The sequence below is a fragment of the Scyliorhinus torazame genome, chromosome 2, assembly GCF_047496885.1.
Source record: "Scyliorhinus torazame isolate Kashiwa2021f chromosome 2, sScyTor2.1, whole genome shotgun sequence".
In the NCBI taxonomy this organism is placed as follows: domain Eukaryota; kingdom Metazoa; phylum Chordata; class Chondrichthyes; order Carcharhiniformes; family Scyliorhinidae; genus Scyliorhinus; species Scyliorhinus torazame.
This window is the reverse complement of record NC_092708.1, coordinates 273,225,379-273,248,958: the sequence shown is the minus strand read 5'-3', so window position 1 is coordinate 273,248,958 and position 23,580 is coordinate 273,225,379. Positions and strand designations below refer to the sequence as shown.

General features: G+C 48.2%; 1 protein-coding gene across 2 annotated transcripts in view; it reads right to left on the bottom strand.

Moving 5' to 3' along the window:
* Positions 1-23,580, bottom strand: part of LOC140398684 (codanin-1-like) — a 185,795-nt gene that overhangs the window by 119,728 nt on the left and 42,487 nt on the right. For both annotated transcript variants that reach the window (XM_072487669.1, XM_072487679.1), the window contains exons 6-7: positions 3,713-3,833; positions 1,425-1,534 (exon numbers count right to left, since the gene is read on the bottom strand). In XM_072487669.1, the coding sequence (XP_072343770.1) occupies positions 1,425-1,534; positions 3,713-3,833 (231 nt within the window). The remainder of the gene's footprint in view (positions 1-1,424; positions 1,535-3,712; positions 3,834-23,580) is intronic.

Genomic DNA, 23,580 nt, shown 5'->3' with positions numbered 1-23,580 from the left:
ATTTGTGATGTGAAGATGCCGGCGTTGGACTGGGGTGAGCACAGTATGAAGACTTACAACACCAGGTTAAAGTCCAACAGGTTTGTTTTGAATCACTAGCTTTCGGAGCACTGCTCCTTCCAGTGCTCCGAAAGCTAGTGATTCGAAACAAACCTGTTGGACTTTAACCCGGTGTTGTAAGACTTCTTACTAATAAATTCAGATAGGAATTCAGGAGAAATTTTGTTACCTAGAGAGTGGCTAGAATATGAAACTCATTACCACATGGAATTTGTGTTTTTAGAACCTTTTACTTCCACAAGCAACTTGTGATGATTAGTCACTTTGTAACAATGGTTGTATGTATTTTAACTTTCTTTCTAAATAAACAATGGTTTGTTGAACATTATCTGATGCAACATGGGGTTACCTTCAACTCGGTACCTGAAAATGCTACTATACAGACATTAATATTGAATTATGGACTTCTAAATTCACACTGAATTGACCTTCATGCCTTATTAAATGAGGTATTCTTGTGCCTCCATCCATTTGAAGGAGTTTGTGACATTTAAAACACCACCTATTCATGTTATTTATATGGACCTTCTGAAGACATTCACAAGGTTCCATATAAGATGCAAGCAAAATGGAAGCACATGGAATTGGAGGGAACCCATTCTCAAGGATAAGGAATTGGTTAGGAGATAAGAGTGTAGAGATAATGGAATGTGCATTCTCAAGAGCAATTAGGGATGTGTAACAGCGCTGGTTAGTGTTCCTTGAAAGAATAAAATAAAATTCCAAGTTCACATCTAACCCAGTTACAATGATTGAACTTGATAGTAGAGGTGACTACTCCATAGGGAATTTGTGAAATGCACAATGACTGAGTAGCTACAGTTGTTTACCACACTCAATTGGCAGCACTTTCACATCTGAGTTGGAGGATTGCGGGTTTAAGTCCACTCCAGAGACTTGAGCATAAAATTCAGGCTAACACTTCAGTGCAGCACTGAAGGAGTACTGCACTGCCAGCAGTGCCGTCTTTGGGGAGAGCTGTTAAACTGAGACTTTGTCTGTTTCTCAGTTGGACATAATAAATCCCAGGGCACTATTTTGAACCCCAGCGTTCATATATTCATCTCTCAACCAACATCAATAAAAGATCACCATTATATTGTTGTTTAGTCAAAAAAACATTATATTGTTGTTTTAGAGCAAAAAAAAAATAACGAAAGCAATTCAATGGCTAAAAAGCACCTTTGGGATATCCTGAAGTTGTGAAAGCCATCTTTCTTCTTGCGACCTAAACGTTAGCCTACCGGTCTCTATCTCATCAGAACAACCATGATGTAATTGAATACAGAAGAAGTTCAAGGAGCTGAATGGCTGGCCGCTGCTCCTATGTCAGTTTTATATTTGAAACAATATATGCTCTGTACCTTTGCTTCTTGAAATTCTGAAAGGCTTTGTCGCTGGCAAAATTTGACCGATTGTCAGTTTCAGGTTCAAATGGAACAGACTGTATGACTGACTGAAGAGCAGGCGATACCTGTAAAATAAGCAATTAACACTGAAATAACATGGCTCTTCTTTCATGAAGGTAAAAATGTAAACCATATAATGGGAAGGATTTCAAATTCTAAATGTGGACGTTGAGAAGTTAATATTTCTTTGGTGTGGCTGATGGAGGTGGGGCAGAAAGGGGGCTGGGGTATCATTACATATGTTTGCAGCAAGATACATACATTCAGTCAAGAATTATAGCAAGCCATGTTATAGTTGTATAGAACCTTGATAAGGCAGTACTTGGAATATCGCACACAATTCTGGTCGCCACACTAACATAAGGATGAACATAACCAAAGGATGCGGAGGCTTTGGAAAGGGTGCAGAGGAGGTTTACCAGGATGTTACCTGTTTTGTAGGGTGTTAGCTATGTGGAGAGGCTGAATAGACTTGGACTGTTTTCATTAGAACCATGAAGGTTGAGGGGTGACCTGATCGAGGTCCACAGGATTATGAGGGGCACGGATAGAGTGGATGGGCAGGCACTCTTTCCAAGGGCGGAGGGTTCAGTCACTAGGGGACATATGTTTAAGATCCGTGAGGCAAAGTTTAGTGGAGATGGGCGAGGCAGGTCTTTTATATAGAGGTAGGTGAGTGCCTGAAACGCATTTCCAGGTGACGTTGTGAAAGCAGATACATTAACGTCAATCAAAAGGCATTTCGACAAATACATGGATAGGATGGGTTTAGAGGGATACGGCACAAGGAAGTGCTGAAGGTTTTGGCCAAGGTTGGTATCATGACCGGTACAGGCCTGGTGGGCCAAAGGGCCTGTTCCTGTGCTGTATTGTTCTTTGTTCTAAGAACTCAATGTCACACACTGGCAGCACACCCAATGAGAATTAAGTGGTCAATACAACTAACTCCCCAAATGGTCAGCATATTCACCTTCCTCCACTGTACTCAGAGTTAAAACCCAGAATTACAACTTCCAGAGAGGGCAGAAAGAATACAAAACCCAAAAGGTCTTGTAAGTGTCCCCATCACAGTGCTAATCTGTGAAATTTTGATTGGGTAGATACTCCATTGCAACATGGAGAGAGTGAGATTTAATCAGGTTTTTGGTCTGATATTTGGAAAACTCGATACAAGCCAATTAGATGGCCGGGTTTTCAAGAGCTCATGATACTTTCAGATCATAACCTGATAACTTCCAAGCAGAGAGAAATTAAATCATACAAAGATGTAAAAATGGGGTTGGAAACAAATGGTCAATGAAAAGTGAATGGAATGGTGGTTTTTATTTCAAGAGGGCTAGAATACAAAATCTAACAGTTAAGACCATAAGACATAGGAGCAGAATTAGGCCACTCAGCCCATCGTGTCTGCTCCGCCATTCAATCATGGCTGATATTTTCCCATCCCCATTCTCCTGCCTTCTCCCCATAACCCCTGATCCCCTTATTAATCAAGAGCCTATCTTTCTCGGTCTTAAAGACACTCAGTGATTTGGCCTCCACAGCCTTCTGCGGTGAAGAGTTCCACGGATTCACCACCCTCTAGCTGAAGAAATTCCTCCTCATCTCTGTTTTAAAGGATCGTCCCTTTAGTCCGAGATGGTGTCCTCTGGTTCTAGTTTTTCCTACAAGTGGAAACATCCTCTCCACGTCCACTCTATCCAGGCCTCTGTACAGAACTCTGGTTAGACTCCATTAGAGTAACTGCATTTAGTGCTGGGCATACTACACTTCAGGAAGATTATATAGGCCATACACCCAGATTCATAAGAATGATATCAAGGTTAAAAAGATTAAATTATGGGCAGCACGGTGGCTCAAGTGGTTAGCACAGTTGCCTCACGGCGCCAAGGTCCCAGGTTCGATCCCTGCTCTGGGTTACTGTCCGTGTGGAGTTTGCACATTTTCCCCATGTTTGCGTGGATTTCGCCCCCACAACCTAAAAGATGTGCATGGTAGGTGGATTGGCCACGCTAAATTGCCCCTTAATTAGAAAAAATGAATTGGATATTCTAAATTTTTTTTTTTATAAAGTCAATGCTTGCAATCCACTAAAACTGGAAGCAGCAAATTTCAATGATAATTTCATGGTAATTAATAACGGAAGATAGTTCATCACTAAAAATCCACACAACAGAAAAACGTAACATATGATTAAAATAAAGAATTTAGAAAGTAGCAAAGGCAAGTGTATGTTATCTCACCTGTGCAGTGCCGACCTCATTGGCACGGGTCAAGCGGTCACGTAATGAAACAGAGAATATACCAAGTCGGTCATTCTCACCAAGAAGCCTTATCGTCCCCTTATCCAAATAGGAAATGATCCTACAAAACGTAAAACAAAATTTAACTGAGAGAATGTAAAGCACATTATTCCGTCTGGTATATTTTCAAACTTTTCTTAAAAACTTTTTCTAAGGCCATGGCCACCAGCAATCGAGTGGCGAGAGGATAAAAGAATGAGTCTAGAGAGAGCAATGCGAGAGGGTAAAAGAGCGAGTCTAGAGGGAGTAGTGCGAGAGGATTAATAAGCAAGTCTGAGAGGGAGCAGTGCGAGAGGAAAAAGAGGGAGTCCGAGAGGGAGCAGTATGAAAGGATAAGAGTCCGAGAGGGAGCACAGAGAGGAAAAAGAGTGAGTCCGAGAAGGAGCAGTACAAAAGGATAAAAGAGAGAATCGGAGAGTGAGCAGTGCGAGAGGATAAAACAGCAAGTCCGAGAGGAAGCAGTGCGAGTGGATAAAAGAGTGAGTCTGAGAGGAAGCAGTGCGAGCGGATAAAAGAGTGAGTCTGCGAGGGAGCAGTGGGAGAGAATAAAAGAGCGAGTCAGAGAGGGAGCAGTGTGAGAGGATAAAAAAGCGAGTCTGAGAGGGGGCAATGAGAAGGATAAAAGAGAGAATCAGAGCGGGAGCAGTGCGAGAGGATAAAAGAGCGAGTCAGAGAGGGAGCAGTGAAAGAGAATAAAAGAGCGAGTCAGAGAGGGAGCAGTGCGAGAGGATAAAAGAGCGAGTCAGAGAGGGGGCAGTTTGAGAGGATAAAAGAGCGAGTCAGAGAGGGGGCAGTGCGAGGATAAAAGAGCGAGTCAGAGAGGGGGCAGTGCGAGAGGATAAAAGAGCGAGTCAGAGAGGGGGCAGTGCGAGAGGATAAAAGAGCGAGTCAGAGAGGGGGCAGTGCGAGAGGAGAAAGAGTCTGAGAGGGGGCAGTGCGAGGATAAAAGAGCGAGTCAGAGAGGGGGCAGTGCGAGAGGATAAAGAGTGAATCCGAGAGGAAACAGTGTGAGAAAATAAAAGAGCGAGTCTGAGTGGGAGCAGTGTGAGAGGATAAAGAGTGAGTCTGTGAGGAGGCAGTGCGAGAGGATAAAAGAGCGAGTCTGAGAGGGAGCAATGCGAAAGGATAAAGAGTGAGTCTGCAAGGAAGCAGTGCGAGAAAATAAAAGAGCGAGTCTGCGAGGGAGAAGCGAGAAACCGTCTGTACATTCCCAGCAGACTGACTGAATTCTAAAGAAAATAAAGTGTGATATCACAAGGAAAGGGTAAGCGATTGGTTGGTGAGTAATTTTCTCTCTCTGATCTATGGCATTCATTCAAATTAAGAGTTGGGAAATTTAAAAAATATAGTAATTTATCCAGAGCACTAACTGGAAACAGTGAATTTATCTTTTACAACATGAATGGTTGTCTGAGACCTGGTCCTTGCACCATGTGGGAACACGTGGGTGAGAGCACGTAGAAGTGCCTCTAGCTCGAGTTCAGCATTTACAAGCTTATGGAGCAGCTGAAATCATGGTGGACTATTAGGAATGATGAGAGTTGACTTCCGGTTGCGGCCATGCCTGAATAGGTCGCACGTTCGGCAGCTCCCGCCGGGAACGGATTTTAGGGCTCTCGAGAGGGGCCCCAACGGCACTTGTTCGACGGCTTCCAGTGTGGGAAGGTGACAGCAAGGTCCCCCCGACAGTGTATGGATTGGACCAGGAGTGGAGTGGTGAAAAAAGATATCTTGGAGCAGCGAAAAGTGAGAGGGAGAAAAAGCAAGATGGCGGCGGGTGGAGACCAAGCAGCATGGGCGCAGTGGTCGCAGGAGTTTCTTAAACGCTGTTTTGAGGAGCTGAAGTCAGAAATGTTGGCACCAATGAAGGCGGCGACTGAGAAGCTTGTGGAGACCCAGAGGGCCCGGGGGGGGGGGGGGGGGGGGGGATTCGGGAGGTGCAGCAGAAAGCCTCGGAGAACGAGGATGAGATCTTGGGCCTGGCGGTGAAGGTGGAGGCGCACGAGGCGCTGCACAAGAGGTGGGCGGAAAGATTTGAGGACCTGGAGAATAGGTCGAGGAGGAAGAATCTTCGGATTCTGGGTCTCCTTGAAGGAGTTGAGGGGCCCGATACTGGGGCATATGTGAGCACGATGCTCAATTCGCTGATGGGCGCGGGAGCCTTCCCGAGCCCCTGGAGCTAGATGGGGCTCATAGGGTCCTGGCAAGGCGACCCAAGGCCAACGAGCCGCCAAGGGCTGTAGTGGTGAGGTTTCACCGCTTTATGGATAGAGAGTGTGTCTTGAGATGGGCCAAGGAAGAGCGGAGCAGCAGGTGGGAGAACACGGAGATCCGAATCTACCAGGACTGGAGTGCAGAGGTGGCCAAGAAGAGAGCTGGCTTTAATCGGGCCAAGGCGGTACTCCATCGGAAGGGGGTGAAGTTCGGTATGCTGCAGCCAGCGCGATTGTGGGTCACATTCCAAGATCGGCACCACTATTTCGAAACGCCTGAGGAGGCTTGGAGCTTCATACAGACTGAAAAGTTGGACTCAAATTGAGGGTCTGTGGTTGTGGGGGGATGTCTGCTGTATATATGGTTTTAACTACGTGTAGGGAATGTTCCCTTGGTTGGGTGCTGGATGGGGATGGGTGAAGGGATTTGATGGGGAGGCTGTGGGAGAGCGTGGGCGCCGGTGTTGGAGGGAGGGGAGGCCCGGGGATTGGGGAATTGAGATAAGGCTGCAAAAGGAGCTGCGCCAGAGGGGGCTGGGCCGGCTCAGGAAAGCACGTGCTTTTTCCCGCGCAAGGGAAGGACGGCGGTGGGGGTCGGAGGAGAGCATACTGACTGCTAGGGAGGAGGGGGAGGGGGGGATTCGCACACTGGGGGGGTCGATGGGAAGGCGGGAGAGGCCGGGGTCAGCAGACTTACGGGAGTGTTATGGGGGGAGCAAAAGAGCTAGATATGGATCTGGGGTGGGGGGGTATAGGGTTGCTGCTGCATTGGCCAATGGGGAACAGGAAATAGGAGAGGTGGTCGGGGGTCCGCCGTCTGGGGGACTGGAGGGTGCGGGAGGCGCGGGCACGTGACTGGCCTAGAAAAGGGGATGGCTAGTCGGTGGGGGGGGGGGGGGGGGGGGGGGGAGAAGCCCCCCCAATCCGGCTGATAACTTGGAATGTGAGGGGCCTGAATGTTTTGTAGACTTCTATCAGGTCGCCCCTCAACCTCTGTCGTTCCAGTGAGAACAAACCGAGTTTATTCAACCGCTCCTCATAGCTAATGCCCTCCATACCAGGCAACACTCTGGTAAATCTCTTCTGCACCCTCTCTAAAGCCTCCACATCCTTCTGGTAGTGTGGCGACCAGAATTGAACACTATACTCCAAGTGTGGCCTAACTAAGGTTCTATACAGCTGCAACATGACTTGCCAATTCTTATACTCAATGCCCCGGCCAATGAAGGTAGTGGATAATGGAGGTCGATACGTGGTGAGCGGTAGGCTGCAGGGGGTGTGGGTAGTACTGGTAAACGTATAAGCCCCGAATTGGGATGCTGCCGGATTTATGAAGCACATGCTGGGTCGGATTCCAGACCTGGAGGCAGGAAGCTTGATAATGGGGGGGGGGATTTCAACACGGTGCTGGATCCAGCATTAGATCGCTCCAGATCCAAGACGGGGAAGAGGCCGGCTGCGGCCAAGGTGCTTAGGGGGTTTATGGACCAGATGGGGGGAGTGGATCCATGGAGGTTTGCTAGGCCCCTGGCCAGGGAATTCGCATTCTTTTCCCATGTACATAGAGCCTACTCCCGGATAGATTTTTTTGTTTTGAGTAGGGTGCTAATCCCGAAAGTGGAAGGAACGGAGTATTCAGCCATAGCCATCTCAGACCATGCCCCGCACTGGGTGGAGCTGGAGTTAGGAGAGGAGAGGGGCCAGCGCCCGCTGTGGCATCTTGAGGTGGGATTACTGGCGGATGAGGAGGTGGGCGGGAGGGTGCGGGGGTGCAGAGAGATACTTGGAGGCCAATGACAATAGAGAGGTGGAGGTGGGGGTAGTCTGGGAGGCGTTGAAGGCGGTGGTCAGGGGAGAGCTAATCTCCATTAGGGCCCACAGGGAGAAGAGAGAGAGGAGGGAGAGGGAGAAGTTGGTGGGGGAGATTTTAAGGGTGGACAGGAGTTATGCAGAGGCCCCCGAGGAGGGGCTACTTTGGGAGTGACGGAACCTCCAGACAGAATTCGACCTGTTGACCACAGGGAAAGCAGAGGCACAGTGGAGGAAAGCACAGGGGGCGACGTACGAGTATGGGGAGAAGGCGAGCCGGATGCTGGCACACCAGCTCCGTAAGAGGATGGCAGCGATGGAGATAGTTGGAGTTAAGGATAGCAGGGGGAATACGGTGCGGAGTGCGGTGAGGGTAAATGAGGTATTTAAGGACTTCTATGAGGAGCTGAACAGATCTGAGCCCCCAGCGGGGGAAGAGGGGATACGACGATTTTTGGATCAACTGAGGTTCCCGAGGGTGGAGGAGCAGGAGGTGGCTGGTTTAGGGGCGCCAATTGGGTTGGAGGAGCTGGTTAAAAGATTGGGGAACATGCAGGCGGGGAAGGCCCCGGGGCCAGATGGGTTCCCGGTCGAGTTTTATAGGAAATATGTGGACCTGCTAGGCCCATTGTTAGTGAGGACTTTCAATGAGGCAAGGGAGAGGGGGACCCTGCCCCCGACAATGTCCGGGGCGCTGATCTCGCTGATTCTGAAGCGGGAGAAGGACCCACTGCAATGTGGGTCATATAGACCGATCTCGCTCCTCAATGTGGATGCTAAGTTGCTGGCAAAAGTGCTGGCTACGAGAATTGAGGACTGTGTCCTGGGTGATTCATGAGGACCAGACGGGATTTGTAAAGGGCAGGCAGCTAAACACTAATGTGCGGAGGCTCCTCAACGTGATTATGATTCCATCGGTGGATGGAGGCGGAGGTAGTGGCAGCTATGGACGCGGAGAAAGCCTACGACCGGGTGGAGTGGGAGTATCTGTGGGAAGGGTTGCGGAGGTTTGGGTTCGGGGAGGGTATTATCAGTTGGGTCAGGCTCCTATACAGAGCCCCAGTGGCGAGTGTGGCTACGAATCGGCGGAGGTCGGAGTACTTTCGGCTGTACCGAGGGACGAGGCAGGGGTGTCCCCTGTCCCCCTTGTTGTTTGCATTGGCAATTGAGCCTTTGGCCATGGCACTAAGGGAGTCCAGGAAATGAAGGGGGTTGGTCCGAGGGGGAGAGGAACATCGGGTGTCGCTGTATGCGGACGACCAGTTGCTGTATGTGGCAGATCCAGTGGAGGGGATGGTGGAGGTCATGCGGATCCAAAGGGTGTTTGGGGACTTCTCGGGCTATCAGCTCAACGTAGGGAAAAGTGAGCTCTTTGTGGTGCATCCAGGGGACCAGGGAAGGGGGATAGACGACCTACCATTGAGAGGGCGGAAAGGAACTTTCGGTACTTGGGGATCCTGGTGGCTGGGAGCTGGGGGGCCCTGCATAAGCTCAACTTGACGTGGTTGGTGGAGCAGATGGAGGAGGATTTCAAAAGATGGGATGTGCTGCCACTCGCGCTAGCGGGCAGGGTGCAGTCGGTTAAAATGATGGTCCTCCCGAGGTTTCTCTTTGTGTTCCAATGCCTTCCCATTATGATTCCCAAGGCTTTTTTCAAACGGGTAGGTAAGAGTATCATGGGTTTCGTGTGGGCAAATATGACCCCGAGGGTAAAGAAGGTGTTTCTGGAGCGTAGCAGGGACAGGGAGGGCTAGCGCTGCCGAATCTGTGCGGCTACTATTGGGCAGCCAATGATCCATAGGTGGGTAATAGAGGGAGAGGGGGCGGCGTGGAAGAGGTTGGATATGGCATCCTGCAGAGGCATGAGCCTGAGGGCGCTGGTAACGGCACCGCTGCCGCTCTCGCCGACAAGGTACACCACGTGTCCGGTGGTGGCGGCAACGTTGAAGATCTGGGGCAATGGAGACGGCACAGAGGCGAGATGGGAGCCTCGATTTGGTCCCTGATTCGGGAGAACCATCGGTTCGTCCCGGGAGGGATGAATGGGGGGTTTCGGAGCTGGCATCGGGCAGGGATCAGAAGAATGGGGGACCTGTTTATAGATGGGACGTTTGCGAGCCTAGGGGCGCTGGAGGAGAAGTTTGGGTTACCCCCGGGAAATGCGTTCAGGCATATGCAAGTGAGGGCGTTTGTGAGGCGGCAGGTGAGGGAATTCCCGTTGCTCCCAGCGCAGAGGATTCAGGGCAGGGTGATTTCGGGTGTATGGGTCGGAGAAGGCAAGGTTTCAGCGATCTATCAAGAGATGAAAGAAGAGGAGGCGGTTTCGGTAGAGGAGCGAAAGGGCAAGTGGGAGGAGGAGCTTGGGGAGGAGATTGATGAGAGTCTGTAGGCTGATGCCCTGAGTAGGGTTAACTCCTCTTCCTCTTGTGCCAGGCTCAGCTTAATACAATTTAAGGTTACTCACAGAGCGCATATGACAGGGGCGAGGTTGAGTAGGTCCTTTGGGATGGAGGACAGGTGTGGGAGGTGCTCGGGAAGCCCGGTGAATCACGTCCACGTGTTCTGGTCGTGCCCGGCACTGGATGGGTTCTGGAGGGGTTTCACGAGGACTATGTCCAAGGTGGTGAAAATCCAGGTCAAGCCGCGTTGGGGGTTGGCGTTATTTGGGGTAACGGACGAACCGGGAGTGCAGGAGGCGAAAGAGACCAGTATTCTGGCCTTTGCGTCCCTGGTAGCCCAGCGGAGGATCTTGCTATTATGGAAAGATGCGAAGCCCCCCAGTGTGGAAGCCTGAATAAATGACATGGCAGGGTTCATAAAGCTGGAGAGGATAAAGTTTGCCTTGAGAGGGTCTGTGCAGGGGTTCTTCAGGCAGTGACAACCATTCCTAGACTATCTCGCGGAGCGTTAGGAGGAGGTCAGCAGCAACCCAGGGGGGGAGGCTCTGTCGGGGGGGGGGGGGTTCCCCAAGGGTACCTTTGAATGTCATATGGGGGGGGGTTAATATATGCGGGAGAAACCCAATGTATAAGTAGTTTATTCTTTTTGATTGTGGTGTTTGTGTTCTTTCTTCTTTTTGTTATGGGGGGGGGGGTTTGTTTGTTAAAATATTTTGTTGGAAAAATTTGAATAAACATATTTTTTTTAAAAAGGGACGATGTGAGTTTCCTGGATTGCATGTTCCAGGAGGTGGTCACCCCACAGACAGTGCAAATACAGAATAATTCATGGGTGGCTATCTGGAAGAGCAGGAAAACGCAAGTAGCACAGGAGTCTTCAGAGTGTACCACATTCCCAAACAGGTCATAGTAGTAGAGATTAGGGATTGACAATTTTCTTTAGGACTGCTGCCAACAGCATGGTATCAAAGGGAAAGGGAGAGTAGAGGAGGTAACAGCAAAGCCTTGCGTGGTGACCTTTGAAACAAAAATAGTAGCGAGGAAAATTTGTATCTTCTTGAAAAAGTCTAGGGAATCTGTATTTTTTTTTAAAGAATGTTTGAAAAGGACTTTTAGAGCTTGCATCGATTGTAAAGAGGTCAATTGTAATTTTCTTGGGCCTGGAAACTCAATCAGGAAGCAGCACCAACAGCAAAGAAGTGAAGAAAGAAGACATGTGGCTAGATGACACAAAGGAGAGCTGCAGACACAGAGGAGAGCTACAAAGAGAGAGACAGAAAGAGGAACACGGAGTTTTGTGAGGAAAAGAAGTAGGACACTCAGGAAGTGGTTGGTTTTCTTGTTTGGCCGAAAAGGACACCGGAGCTCTTGAAGATACTGTGCAAACTGGCTAAAAAGGTCGAAAACCTAGAAAGTTGTGAGAACAATTCAGACATTCACAGAGAGCTGGGTGCTTTCTCAGATGTGGCCAAACCATGAACCAAGATGTTATTAGCTGGTTGAAAAGGAACTCTGTAAACTACTTCATCAGGACCGTCATGACCCAAGGGAGCGAAGGTTTGATAGGTGTTTCTTGCGGATAATAAATCATACCTGTGTTGGTAGTCCTGTCATCGGATAGGACTAGAAGGGAGACATTGCTGGATCTGGTGCTCGGAAATGAGGTAAGCCAAGTGGACCAAGTTGGGAATCATTTGGTCATTGCATCATAAGTTTTAAATTAATGGAGAAGAGCAAGGAACAATCTAATCTAAAACTTCAGGATCAGAGTAAAATGGAACTGGAGACTGACAGGAATAACTTAACAACACAATGGGTAATCTTTAAGAACGGGGTGCTTCAGGTATAGACGGGTCAAAAACAGGACTCCTTGAATGAGCAGAGAGATAGAGATTTTGATGTAAAAGGAAGCTGCATGATACATAGCAAATTAATTCTTCAAGTGAGAACCAGGTCAAATGATGCTGCCGGGCAACAGAAATGAGCTTAGAATTTGTTCCCTTTGCCAAATAAGAAGCATTTGACGCCGTGCAGGGCACTTTAGTGACATCCCAGATGGATTCATCCTGATTTTGCTCCTTCTAGTTCCTGAGGGGCTGAGGACTACAGAACCAGATCCCCAACCCCCTCCACATCACCTCAATACCCAGTGGCTCTGATCCGAACGGCCTGGTATTTTTCCTCCAAGATAGTGCTGGTGCTGGAGTGTGGCGACTCTCTGCGAGCTATCCCCCACAGATCCTCTTCCTACATCTTTCATAACTGTTCTAACCTAAATCTTAATTCCAACACTCATATAATCACTAACCATATTCTTTTTCATGTCTGGAACGATTTGCCTGGACTGTACCCAGAACACTTTTCACTGTAGCTCAGTACACGTGACAATAAATCTAAATACAAATCAGTTGAGAGGGAAAATTACAACAAAAATAAGACTAGCCAAGAGGGAGAATTAGAATAGAATGGCGGGGCGGCATGTGGCGCAGTGGATAGCACTGGGGCTGCGGTGCTGAGGACCCGGGTTCGAATCACGGTCACTACGTGTGGAGTTTGCACATTCTCCCCATGCCTGCATGGGTTTCACCCCCACAACCCAAAGATGTGCAGGTTAGGTGGATTGGCCACGCTAAATTGCCCCTTAATTGGGAAAAAAATAATTGGGTACTCTAGAATAGAATGGCAATCAACACAAAATAGATATCAAAAACCTTCTCCCAGCATGCAAATAGTAAGCCGGTATCAAGAAGTGATGTGGGTCTTATTAGGAACAAAGAGGGTGGTACATACTTAGAGGTGCAGGGCAAGCCTAGAATACTTAATGAGGGCTTTGTATCGGTGTTTACTAAGGAATAGAAGTCTGATAAAATATCAGTAGAAGCGGAGATAGTGGAGGCAATGTATAGTGTTAAAACTGAAAGGCAGTTAGTACTGGAAAAATTGGCTATGCTTACATTAAATAAGTCACCTGATCCAGATACCAGATTGCAAAAGGAAGTTGGGGAGGAGAAAATGGAAGGACTTGCCTTGATCTTCTCAAGAGAGTGGCAAAAGTGACACCCTTATTCAAGAAAGGCTGGAAGGACAGCCCTGGCAGCTAGGCCAGTTAATTGAACATTAGTGGTGGGTGAGGTTTTGGAATCCATGGGGGGGGGGGGGGGGAAATTCAATAGACGTTTGGAGAGGGGTTTGAGTTAATAATGCTGAGTCAGCACAAGTTTGTAAAAGGCAGATTATGCTTGACTAATTTAATAGGATATTTTGATGAAGAAATAAAGAAGGTGGGTGAAAGAAATGCAGTGCTTGTTGTCTACATGGATTTTAAGAAAGCATTTGACAATACTGCAAATAAAAGGCTGATTAACAAAATTGACGCTTGCAGATAAAAACTATTAGCTTAAAACAGCAAGTTGTGTTAGATGGTTGTTTTCTTTGGATTGGAGGATGGTAAACAGTTCTGTTGTGTAAGGGTTAGTGCTAGGGCCACTGCTTTTTTTACCATATATAAAGGAGTTGAATCTTGGGGCAGTACGGTGGCGCAGTGGTTAGCACTGCTGTCTCACAGCGCAGAGGACCTGGGCTCAATCCGGCCCGGGTCACTGTCTGTGTGGAGTTTGCACATTCTCCTCATGTCTGCGTGGGTTTCATCCCCACAATCCAGAGATGTGCAGGGTAGGCGAATTGGCCACGTTAAATTGCCCCTTAATTGGAAAATTTAAGATTTTGGGTAAGTGATAAACAGGCAATGTTGAGAACTTTGTTTACACAGCAAATGATAATGACCTGCAACTTTCTGTCCAAAAGGGTGGTGGAAACAGAAACAACCAATGATTTCAAAAGGAAATTGGTTGCAGACTTGAAAGAAATAAACTTGCAGGTGTTATGAGGGGGAGATATTAGAAACTTGGGTCCAGAAATGGGATCAAAGATATGTTAGGCAAATGATATAGTAGGTTAACAGATCAAGGGAAAAACTGCTAGCATGGAGTCAAAGGGATAAGCTTCCACTTGGCCTGAGTTACACTGTCTCATTCAGACTTAAACTCGTTTGTGGGAATACACAGGATACATACCCCTGTTCAGCCAGGGTGATCCACTTGAGATACACTGTCCTTCAGGACACTCTTATTTGACCAGCCATTATCCCGTTACAGAGCCTGATTACCTTGTGTGTTTGTAAATGGGAAGTCAGTTGCATATCAAGAAGAAGGAGAAGAAATCGCTTATTGTCACAAGTAGGCTTCAAATGAAGTTACTGTGAAAAGCCCTGTTTCTGTTCCCACCACCCTTTTGGACAGAAAGTTGCAGGTCATTATCATTTGCTGTGTAAACAAAGTTCTCAACATTGCCTGTTTATCACTTACCCAAAATCTTAAATCTATGTCCCCCTAGTCCTTGTAGCTTCAGCTAATGGGAAGTGTTTTTCCTTGTCCACCTTATCTAAGCCTGTCATAATCTTGTAAACCTCTATTAAATCTTCACTTGGTCATCTTTGTTCCAAGGAGAACCTCAAGCTTTTCAACCTAACCTTGTAGCCCTGGGCTGCCTCTCCACCTTCATCCCTGGGACCATTCTTGTAAATCTCTTCTGCATCATCTCAAGAACCTCATATCTTTGCTAAAATGTGGTAACAAGAAAATATCAATAGCTTGACTCTGTTCTTTTGTCTAAATGGGAATGGGAAATCAGACAGCCAAGATAACAATGATGGGTTCAAGTCTGGACATCCCAGGAGAGAACCTTCGCATGAGGGGCTGGGTGGAGCTGAGAGAGAGATGGGAAGAATAATGCTTGGACAGGGGGGGGGGGGGGGGGGGGGGGAGAGGAGGATTTGAAAAGCCACAGGGGGGAGGGGTCATGGAAAGCTGGTCCAGAGACAGGCTTTCAGAAAGGGCTCTGAAGGAACTTCACAAACAGCCAGAAAATTGCTTTGTAAATGCAAGTAACACCTTTGCCTGTCTGTGTAAGTAATTAGAGCTGTATGTTCATGTAAAGTACTGTTTAATGGAACTCGTGTCTTAGAGTTAAGAAACTGCATGCAATCCAATATTGTTAGGGTTGAAGTTCAAAGAGCAAATATTTTTCCTTTTGTTTTAATAAAGTTTGTTTTCAAAGTAACCAGATCCTATTTCTTATTTTATCACTCCTCGAATGAATCCATCTTTTCACACCGCATTAAAAATTCAAATCATTATGGTTCTGGTCCAGTACCTTTTTTTAAAAAAATGTTTATTCAAAGTTTTTCCAACAAAACTTTTCAACCAATTAAACCCCTCCCCCCCCCCCCCCGTAACAGAAAAGAAAAAGAGAAAAGAACAGAACAGAAACATATCAATCAAACATAATACAGAACTTATACAATGGGTTTCTCCCGCACATATTAATCCTCCCATATGCTTTTTTTAAAAACAAGTACCCCTAGGAAAACCCCCTCTCCCGCCCACCCAAATACCACCCCCCCCCTCCCCTTCCCTCCCCACGCGCGCCCCCGCCCCCCCCCCCCCCCCTCCCCCCCAAGGTTGCTGCTGCTGCTGACCGACCTCATTCTAACGCTCCACGAGATAGTCTAGGAACGGTTGCCACCGCCTGAAGAACCCCTGCGCAGACCCTCTCAAGGCAAACTTTATCCTCTCCAGCTTAATGAACCCTGCCATGTCATTTATCCAGGCTTCCACACTGGGGGGCTTCACGTCCTTCCACATCAGCAAGGTCCTCCGCCGGGCTACCAGGGACGCAAAGGCCAGAATACCGGCTTCTTTCGCCTCCTGCACTCACGGCTCGTCCGTTACCCCAAATAATGCCCGCCCCCAACTTGGCTTGACCTGGACTTTCACCACCTTGGACATAGTCTTCGCAAAACCGCTCCAGCACCCATCCAGTGCCGGGCACGGCCAGAACATGTGGGCGTGATTCGCCGGGCTTCCCGAGCACCTCCCCCGCATCTGTCCTCCATCCCAAACAACCTACTCAGCCTCGCACCTGTCATATGCGCTCTGTGAATAACCTTAAACTGTATCAGGCTGAGCCTGGCACATGAGGAAGAGGAATTAACCCTACTCAGGGCATCAGCCCACAGATCCTCTTCAATCGCCTCCCCCAACTCCTCCTCCCACTTGCCCTTCAGCTCCTCTACCAAAGCCTCCTCCTCTTCTTTCATCTCCCTATATATCGCCGAAACCTTGCCTTCTCCGACCCATACACCCGAAATCACCCTGTCCTGAATCCCTTGCGCCGGGAGCAGCGGGAATTCCCTCACCTGCCGCCTCACAAACGCCCTCACTTGCATATACCTGAACGCATTTCCCGGGGGTAACCCAAACTTCTCCTCCAGCGCCCCTAGGCTCGCAAACGTCCCATCTATAAACAGGTCCCCCATCCTTCTGATCCCTGCCCGATGCCAGCTCCGATACCACCCATCCATCCTTCCTGGGACAAAGCAATGGTTATCTCTGATCGGGGACCACACCGAAGCTCCTGTCGCTCCCCTGTGTCGTCTCCACTGTCCCCCAGACCTTTAGCGTTGCCGCCACCACCAGACTCGTGGTGTACCTTGTCGGCGAGAGCGGCAGCGGTGCTGTCACCAGTGCCCCCAGGCTCGTTCCTTTGCAGGACGCCATCTCCAACCTCTTCCATGCTGCCCCCTCTCCCTCTCTTACCCACTTACGGATCATCGCCACGTTGGCTGCCCAATAATAGCCGCCCAGATTCGGCAACGCCAGCCCTCCTCTGTCCCTACTACGCTCCAGAAACCCCCTCTTTACCCTCAGGGTCTTGTTTGCCCACACAAAACCCATGATGCTCCTACCTACCCGCTTTAAAAAGGCCTTGGTAATCATAATAGAAAGGCACTGGAACACAAAAAGAAACCTCGGGAGGACCATCATTTTAATCGACTGTACCCTGCCCGCTAGCGAGAGTGGCAACACATCCCATCTTTTGAAGTCCTCCTCCATCTGCTCCACCAGCCACATCAAATTAAGTTTGTGCAGGGCCCCCCAACTCCTAGCTACCTGGATCCCCAAGTACCAAAAGCTCCTTTCCGCCCTCAACGGTAGGTCGTCTATCCCTCTTCCCTGGTCCCCTGAACGCACCACAAAGAGCTCACTTTTCCCTTCATTGAGCTTATAGCCTGAGAAGTCCCCAAACTCCCTTAGGATCCGCATGACCGCCACCATCCCCTCCACTGGATCTGCCACATACAGCAACAGGTTGTCCGCATACAGCGACACCCGACGCTCCTCTCCCCCTCGAACTACCCCCCTCCATTTCCTGGACTCCCTTAATGCCATGGCCAAAGGCTCAATTGCTAATGCAAACAACAGGGGGGACAGGGGGCACCCCTGCCTCGTCCCTCGATACAGCTGAAAATACTCCGATCTCCGCCGATTCGTAGCCACACTCGCCACCGGGGCTCTATAAAGGAGCTAACCCAACTGATAAACCCCTCCCCAAACCCAAACCTCTGCAACACTTCCCACAGATACTCCCACTCCACCCGGTCAAAGGCCTTCTCCGCGTCCATAGCTGCCACTATCTCCGCCTTTCCCTCCCCCGATGGCATCATAATCACGTTTAGGAGCCTCCGCACATTGGTGTTTAGCTGCCTACCCTTTACAAATCCCGTCTGGTCCTCATGAATCACCCCCGGGACACAGTCCTCAATTCTCGTAGCCAGCACTTTTGCCAGCAACTTAGCATCCACATTGAGGAGTGAGATCAGCCTATACGACCCACATTGCAGTGGGTCCTTGTCCCGCTTCAGGATCAGAGAAATCAGCGCCCCGGACATTGTTGGGGGCAGGGTCCCCCCTCCCTTACCTCATTGAAAGTCCTCACTAGCAACGGGGCTAACAGGTCCGCAAACTTCCTGTAAAACTCAACCGGGAACACATCTGGTCCCGGGGCCTTCCCCGCCTGCATGCTCCCCAGTCCTTTAACCAGCTCCTCCAACCCAATTGGCGCCCCCAAACCAACCACCTCTTGCTCCTCCACCCTCGGGAACCTCAGTTGATCTAGAAATCCTCGCATCCCCTCTTCCCCCGCTGGGGGCTGAGATCTGTACAGCTCCTTCTGGTCCAGTATCTTAACCACTGCTGAGAGCTGACCAGTCGTCCATAACATAGGGCATACTTTCTAAAATGTTTACAGGAACACAGGGCCGTCAGGTTGCACTTGCATCAATCTTTGAAGGTGAAGGGGCACACTCCAGAGGTTCGATACTATCCAAGACAAAGCAGCCCGTTTGACTGGCACTGCATCCACCACCTTAAACATTCACTCCCTTCACCACTTACACACAGTGGCGGCAGTGTGCACCAGCTACAAAATGCACTGCAGCAATCACCAAGGTTCCTTCAACAGCACCTGCCAAACCTGCAACCTTCACTCGCAATGTTATAGGGATCAAGCAAAGAAGTGGGACTGACTAGATTGCTTTGTGGTAAGTGAGCATGGACTCAATGGGCCCAATGGCCCCCTTCAGTGGCGTAAATGACTATGGATTTTTCTGTGGGGAGCCAGCATGGGGTCAATGGAGCAAATGAGCTGTAAATAATTCTATTCTTCAAATATGCAGCAGCATGCAATTTAACTGTGGGGGACATGAAGTTTCAACCTGATCCTCGCTCAACATTAACGCACATGTACTTTCCCACAGACTTGATTGATTACTAATTTGGGGGGGGGGGGGGGGGGGGGGGGAGGGGTGAACGCTAACTGTCCTTTTTCTTTGTCCAATTCTGGCCCCATTATTCTCACAACTGACATTAGCTAACTCAGTGAGGACAATGAACTGGGTCTCATAGAATCATAGAATTTACAGTGCAGAAGGAGGCCATTCTGCCCATTGAGTGTGAACCGGCCCTCGGAAATAGCTCTACTTACGCCCACACATCCACCCTGTCCCCGTAATCCAACCTAACCTTTTTGAATACCAAGGACAATTTAGCCTGGCCAATCTACCTAACCTGCACATCTTTAGACTGTGGGAGGAAACCGGAGCACCCGGAGGAAACCCACGCAAACACGGGGAGAACATGCAGGCTCTGCACAGTGAACCAAGCCGGGAATCGATCACGTGACCATGGAGCTGCGAAGCACAGTGCTAACCTCAGTTTCCCTCTTTGGCGCAATCCATCAATACGTGGCTACCCACAATGAGCCATCAAGAAACTGCACAAGACCACTCCGATTTATGCAATTTTGATTCACATAGGGGATCAGACAACCTGTAGAATAGATCTGAGGAAACTTACTGAAACTGGAATATTTATCCAATTTATATCTAAATATCAACATCCAGCATGGACAAAACGTCAAGTAAAACCTTTGTGCAAGGACCAAAACAACTTGCCTTAATCCCTACCTCAGAAAAGCTTTAGAATTGCAACACGCCACATTGTGGAGCTACCCATTAATTTGCATGGGCCTCTTTGAACAAGGCTGCGAGGTTGCTGCAGATTACAGGCTGTTTTGTTAAAGCATCAAGAACAATGCAGACATACATACAAAACTGAAAAGTTACCCAATGCACCATTCAATCCCAATAATTCATTGTTCAAGAAGATCAATGTGCACATACATTTCCAGGTCATATGGACACCGTCTGCTCCAGTATCCGAGGAGCTGTGAATGGTATACGTTATACAATCGTCAGCAAACATCCCACTTCTGACCGAATGTTGCAAAGATCAGAAGTGGGGATTTCCGCTGATGATTGCAATGTTCGAACCTTTCAGGACTCCTCAGATATCAAAGCAGTTCATGTCCAAATGCAGCAACATCTGGAAATAATTCAGGTTTGAGCTGATAAAGAGGTAACATTCTCATCACTTAAGTGCCAAGCAATGACCATCTTCAACGAGTGAATCTAACCATCTCCCCATGACATTCAATGGCATTGTCATTGCAGATTCCGCGAACCTGAGGGTTACCATTTGCCAGAAACTGAATGGACCAACCTAATAAATAATGTGTCTACTAGAGCAGGTCAGAGGCTAGGAATTCTGTAACAAGTAACTCCACCTCCTGACTCCTCAAAGCCAGTCCACAAGGCAAGATGTGATGGAATAGGACTGACACTAAGAGTTTCTACAGATATGTGAAGAGAAAGAGATTGGTAAAGAGAAATGTAAGCCCACTGCAGACAGAAATAGGGAAATGCATAATAAGGGACAAAGAAATGGCTGAGCAATTAAATACATACTTTGGTTCTGTCTTCACAAAAGAGGACACAAATCAGATACCAGAAATGCTGGAGAATGAAAGGTTTAGTGAGAAGGAAGAACTGAGGGAGATCAACATTAGTAGAGAAATGGTGCTGGGAAAACTGATGGGATTGAAGGCGGATAAATTCCCAGGGCCTGAGAATCTGCATCCCAGAGTGCTTAAGGAGGTGGCTCGGGAAATAGTGGATGCATTGGTGGTCATCTTCCAGGATTGTATAGGCTCTGGAACTGTCCCTGCAGATTGGAGGGTGGCTCACGTCACTCCGATATTCAAAAAGGGAGGTAGAGAGAAAGCAGGGAATTACAGACCAGTAAGCCGAACATCGGTAGTGGGGAAAATGCTTGACTCCATTATCAAGGACTTTATAGCGGAACATTTAGAAAGCAGTGGCAGGATCAGTCAGAGTCAGCATGGATTTATGAAGGGAAAAACATGCTTGACAAATCTGTTGGAATTCTTTGAAGAGGTAACCAGTACAGTCGACAAGGGTGAGCTGACAATGTGGTATATTTGGACTTTCAGAAGGCGTTTGACAAAGTCCCGCATAAGAGATTATTGTGCAAAATTAAAGCGCATGGGGTTGGGGAAAATGTACTGAGGTGGATAGAAAACTGTTTGGCAGAGAGGAAACAAAGTGTCGGGATTAATGGGTCCTTTTCAAATTGGCAGGCAGTAACCAGTGGGGTACCACAGGGATCGGTGCTGGGGCCCCAGCTAGTCACAATATATATTAATGATTTGGATGAGGGAACAAAATGTAACATCTCAAAGTTTGCAGATGATACCAAATTAGGTGGGATGGTGAATTGTGACGAGGATGCAGGGATCCTACAGCAAGATCTGGACAGGTTGGGCGAGTGGGCAAACCAATGGCAGATGCGGTATAATTTGGATACGTGTGAGGTTATTCATTTTGGAAGCAAAATCAGGAAGGCAGATTACTACCTGAATGGTTGTAAATTGGGAGGGGTGTGCAGCGGGACCTGGGCGTCCTTGTGCATCATTCGCTGAAGGTAAGCATGCAGGTGCAGCAGGCGGTAAAGAAGGCTGATGGTATGTTGGCCTTCATTGCAAGAGATTTTGCGTATAGAAGCAGGGATGTGATGCTGCAATTATACAGGGCCTTGGTGAGAACATAGAAAAATACAGCACAGAACAGGCCCTTCGGCCCACGATGTTGTGCCGAACCTTTGTCCTAGATTAATCATAGATTATCATTGAATTTACAGTGCAGAAGGAGGCCATTCGGCCCATTGAGTCTGCACCGGCTCTTGGAAAGAGCACCCTACCCAAAGTCAACACCTCCACCCAACACTAAGGGTAATTTTGCACACTAAGGGCAATTTATCATGGCCGATCCACCTAACCTGCACATCTTTGGACTGTGGGAGGAAACCGGAGCACCCGGAGGAAATCCACGCACACACAGGGAGGATGTGCAGACTCCGCACGGATAGTGACCCAAGCCAGAATCGAACCTGGGACCCTGGAGCTGTGAAGCACTTGTGCTATCCACAATGCTACCGTGCTGCCCTTAAGAACAAATAAATCTACACTATATCATTTTACCGTAATCCATGTACCTATCCAATAGCTGCTTGAAGGTCCCTAATGTTTCCGACTCAACTACTTCCACAGGCAGTGCATTCCATGCCCCCACTACTCTCTGGGTAAAGAACCTACCTCTGACATCCCCCCTATATCTTCCACCATTCACCTTAAATTTATGTCCCCTTGTAATGGTTTGTTCCACCCGGGGAAAAAGTCTCTGACTGTCTACTCTATCTATTCCCCTGATCATCTTATAAACCTCTATCAAGTCGCCCCTCATCCTTCTCCGTTCTAATGACAAAAGGCCTAGCACCCTCAACCTTTCCTCATAAGACCTACTCTCCATTCCAGGCAACATCCTGGTAAATCTCCTTTGCACCTTTTCCAAAGCTTTGTGTGCAGTTTTCATCTCCTTCTCTGAGGAAGGATGTTCTCGCTCTTGAGGAGTGCAGCAAAGGTTTACCAGACTGATTCCAGGGATGGCGGGACTGTCATATGAGGAGAGATTGACTAGGTTGGGATTGTTCTCGCTGGAGTTCAGAAGAATGAGGGGGGATCTCATAGAGACTTAGAAAATTCTAACAGGACTAGACAGGGTAGATGCAGGGAAGATGTTACCAATGATAGGTGTGTCCAGAACCAGGGATCACAGGCTGAGGATTCAGGGTAAACCATTTCGGACAGAGATAAGGAGACAGTTCTTCACACAGAGTGGTGAGCCTGTGGAATTCATTACCACAGGAAGTAGTTGATGCTAAAACTTTTAATATATTCAAAAGGTGGCTGGATATAAGCACTTGGGGAGAATGGGATCAAAGGCTATGGGGAGAAAGCAGGAATAGGCTATTAAGTTGGATGATCAGCCATGATCGTGATGAATGGCGGAGCAGGTTCAAAGGGCCAAAAGGCCTCCTCCTGCTCCTGTCTTCTTTGTATCTATGTATCTATGTATCTATGTAATACTTCCTACTTGCCGGGATGAGAGCAGCTCCAACACTTAAGAGACTCCAGGACAAAACCGCTCGCTTGACTGGCATACCATCCATCGCCTTACTACTGATGCACAGAGGCAACAGTGTATAACATCTACAAGGTGAACTGAAACAACTCACCAAGGCTCCTTCAACAGCACCTTCCAAACTCGCAACCTCTACCACCTAGAGAGGCAAATGGAGCAGATGCATAGGAATGCCAGCATCTGTAAGTGCCCCTCCAAACCACACACCAACCTGACTTGGAAATATATTGCTGTTCCTTACCGTCACTGCATTAAAATCCTAGAACTCCAGGGTGTATCTACGCTACATGGAATGCAGCAGTTCAAGGTGGCGACTCATCACCACCTTCTCAAGAGCAATTAGGGTTGGCCAATAAATGCTGGCCTAGCCAGTGGTGCCCACATCCATGAACAAATACATTCAGAGAGTTTTAGTCTTTAGAGAAAGTCTGGCTCTGGAAATTCCCAGGCCAGACCTGTGTACAATATGAACAGTTAAGTTATTTTCCTCCACGTCTCCCTGGCAAGTCCACTATTAGGAAGAAGTTGACCTCAAAAGTTGGGACAACAGATGCAATCAAGGTAAATCTTATCCATTCGTACTGTTGTTGT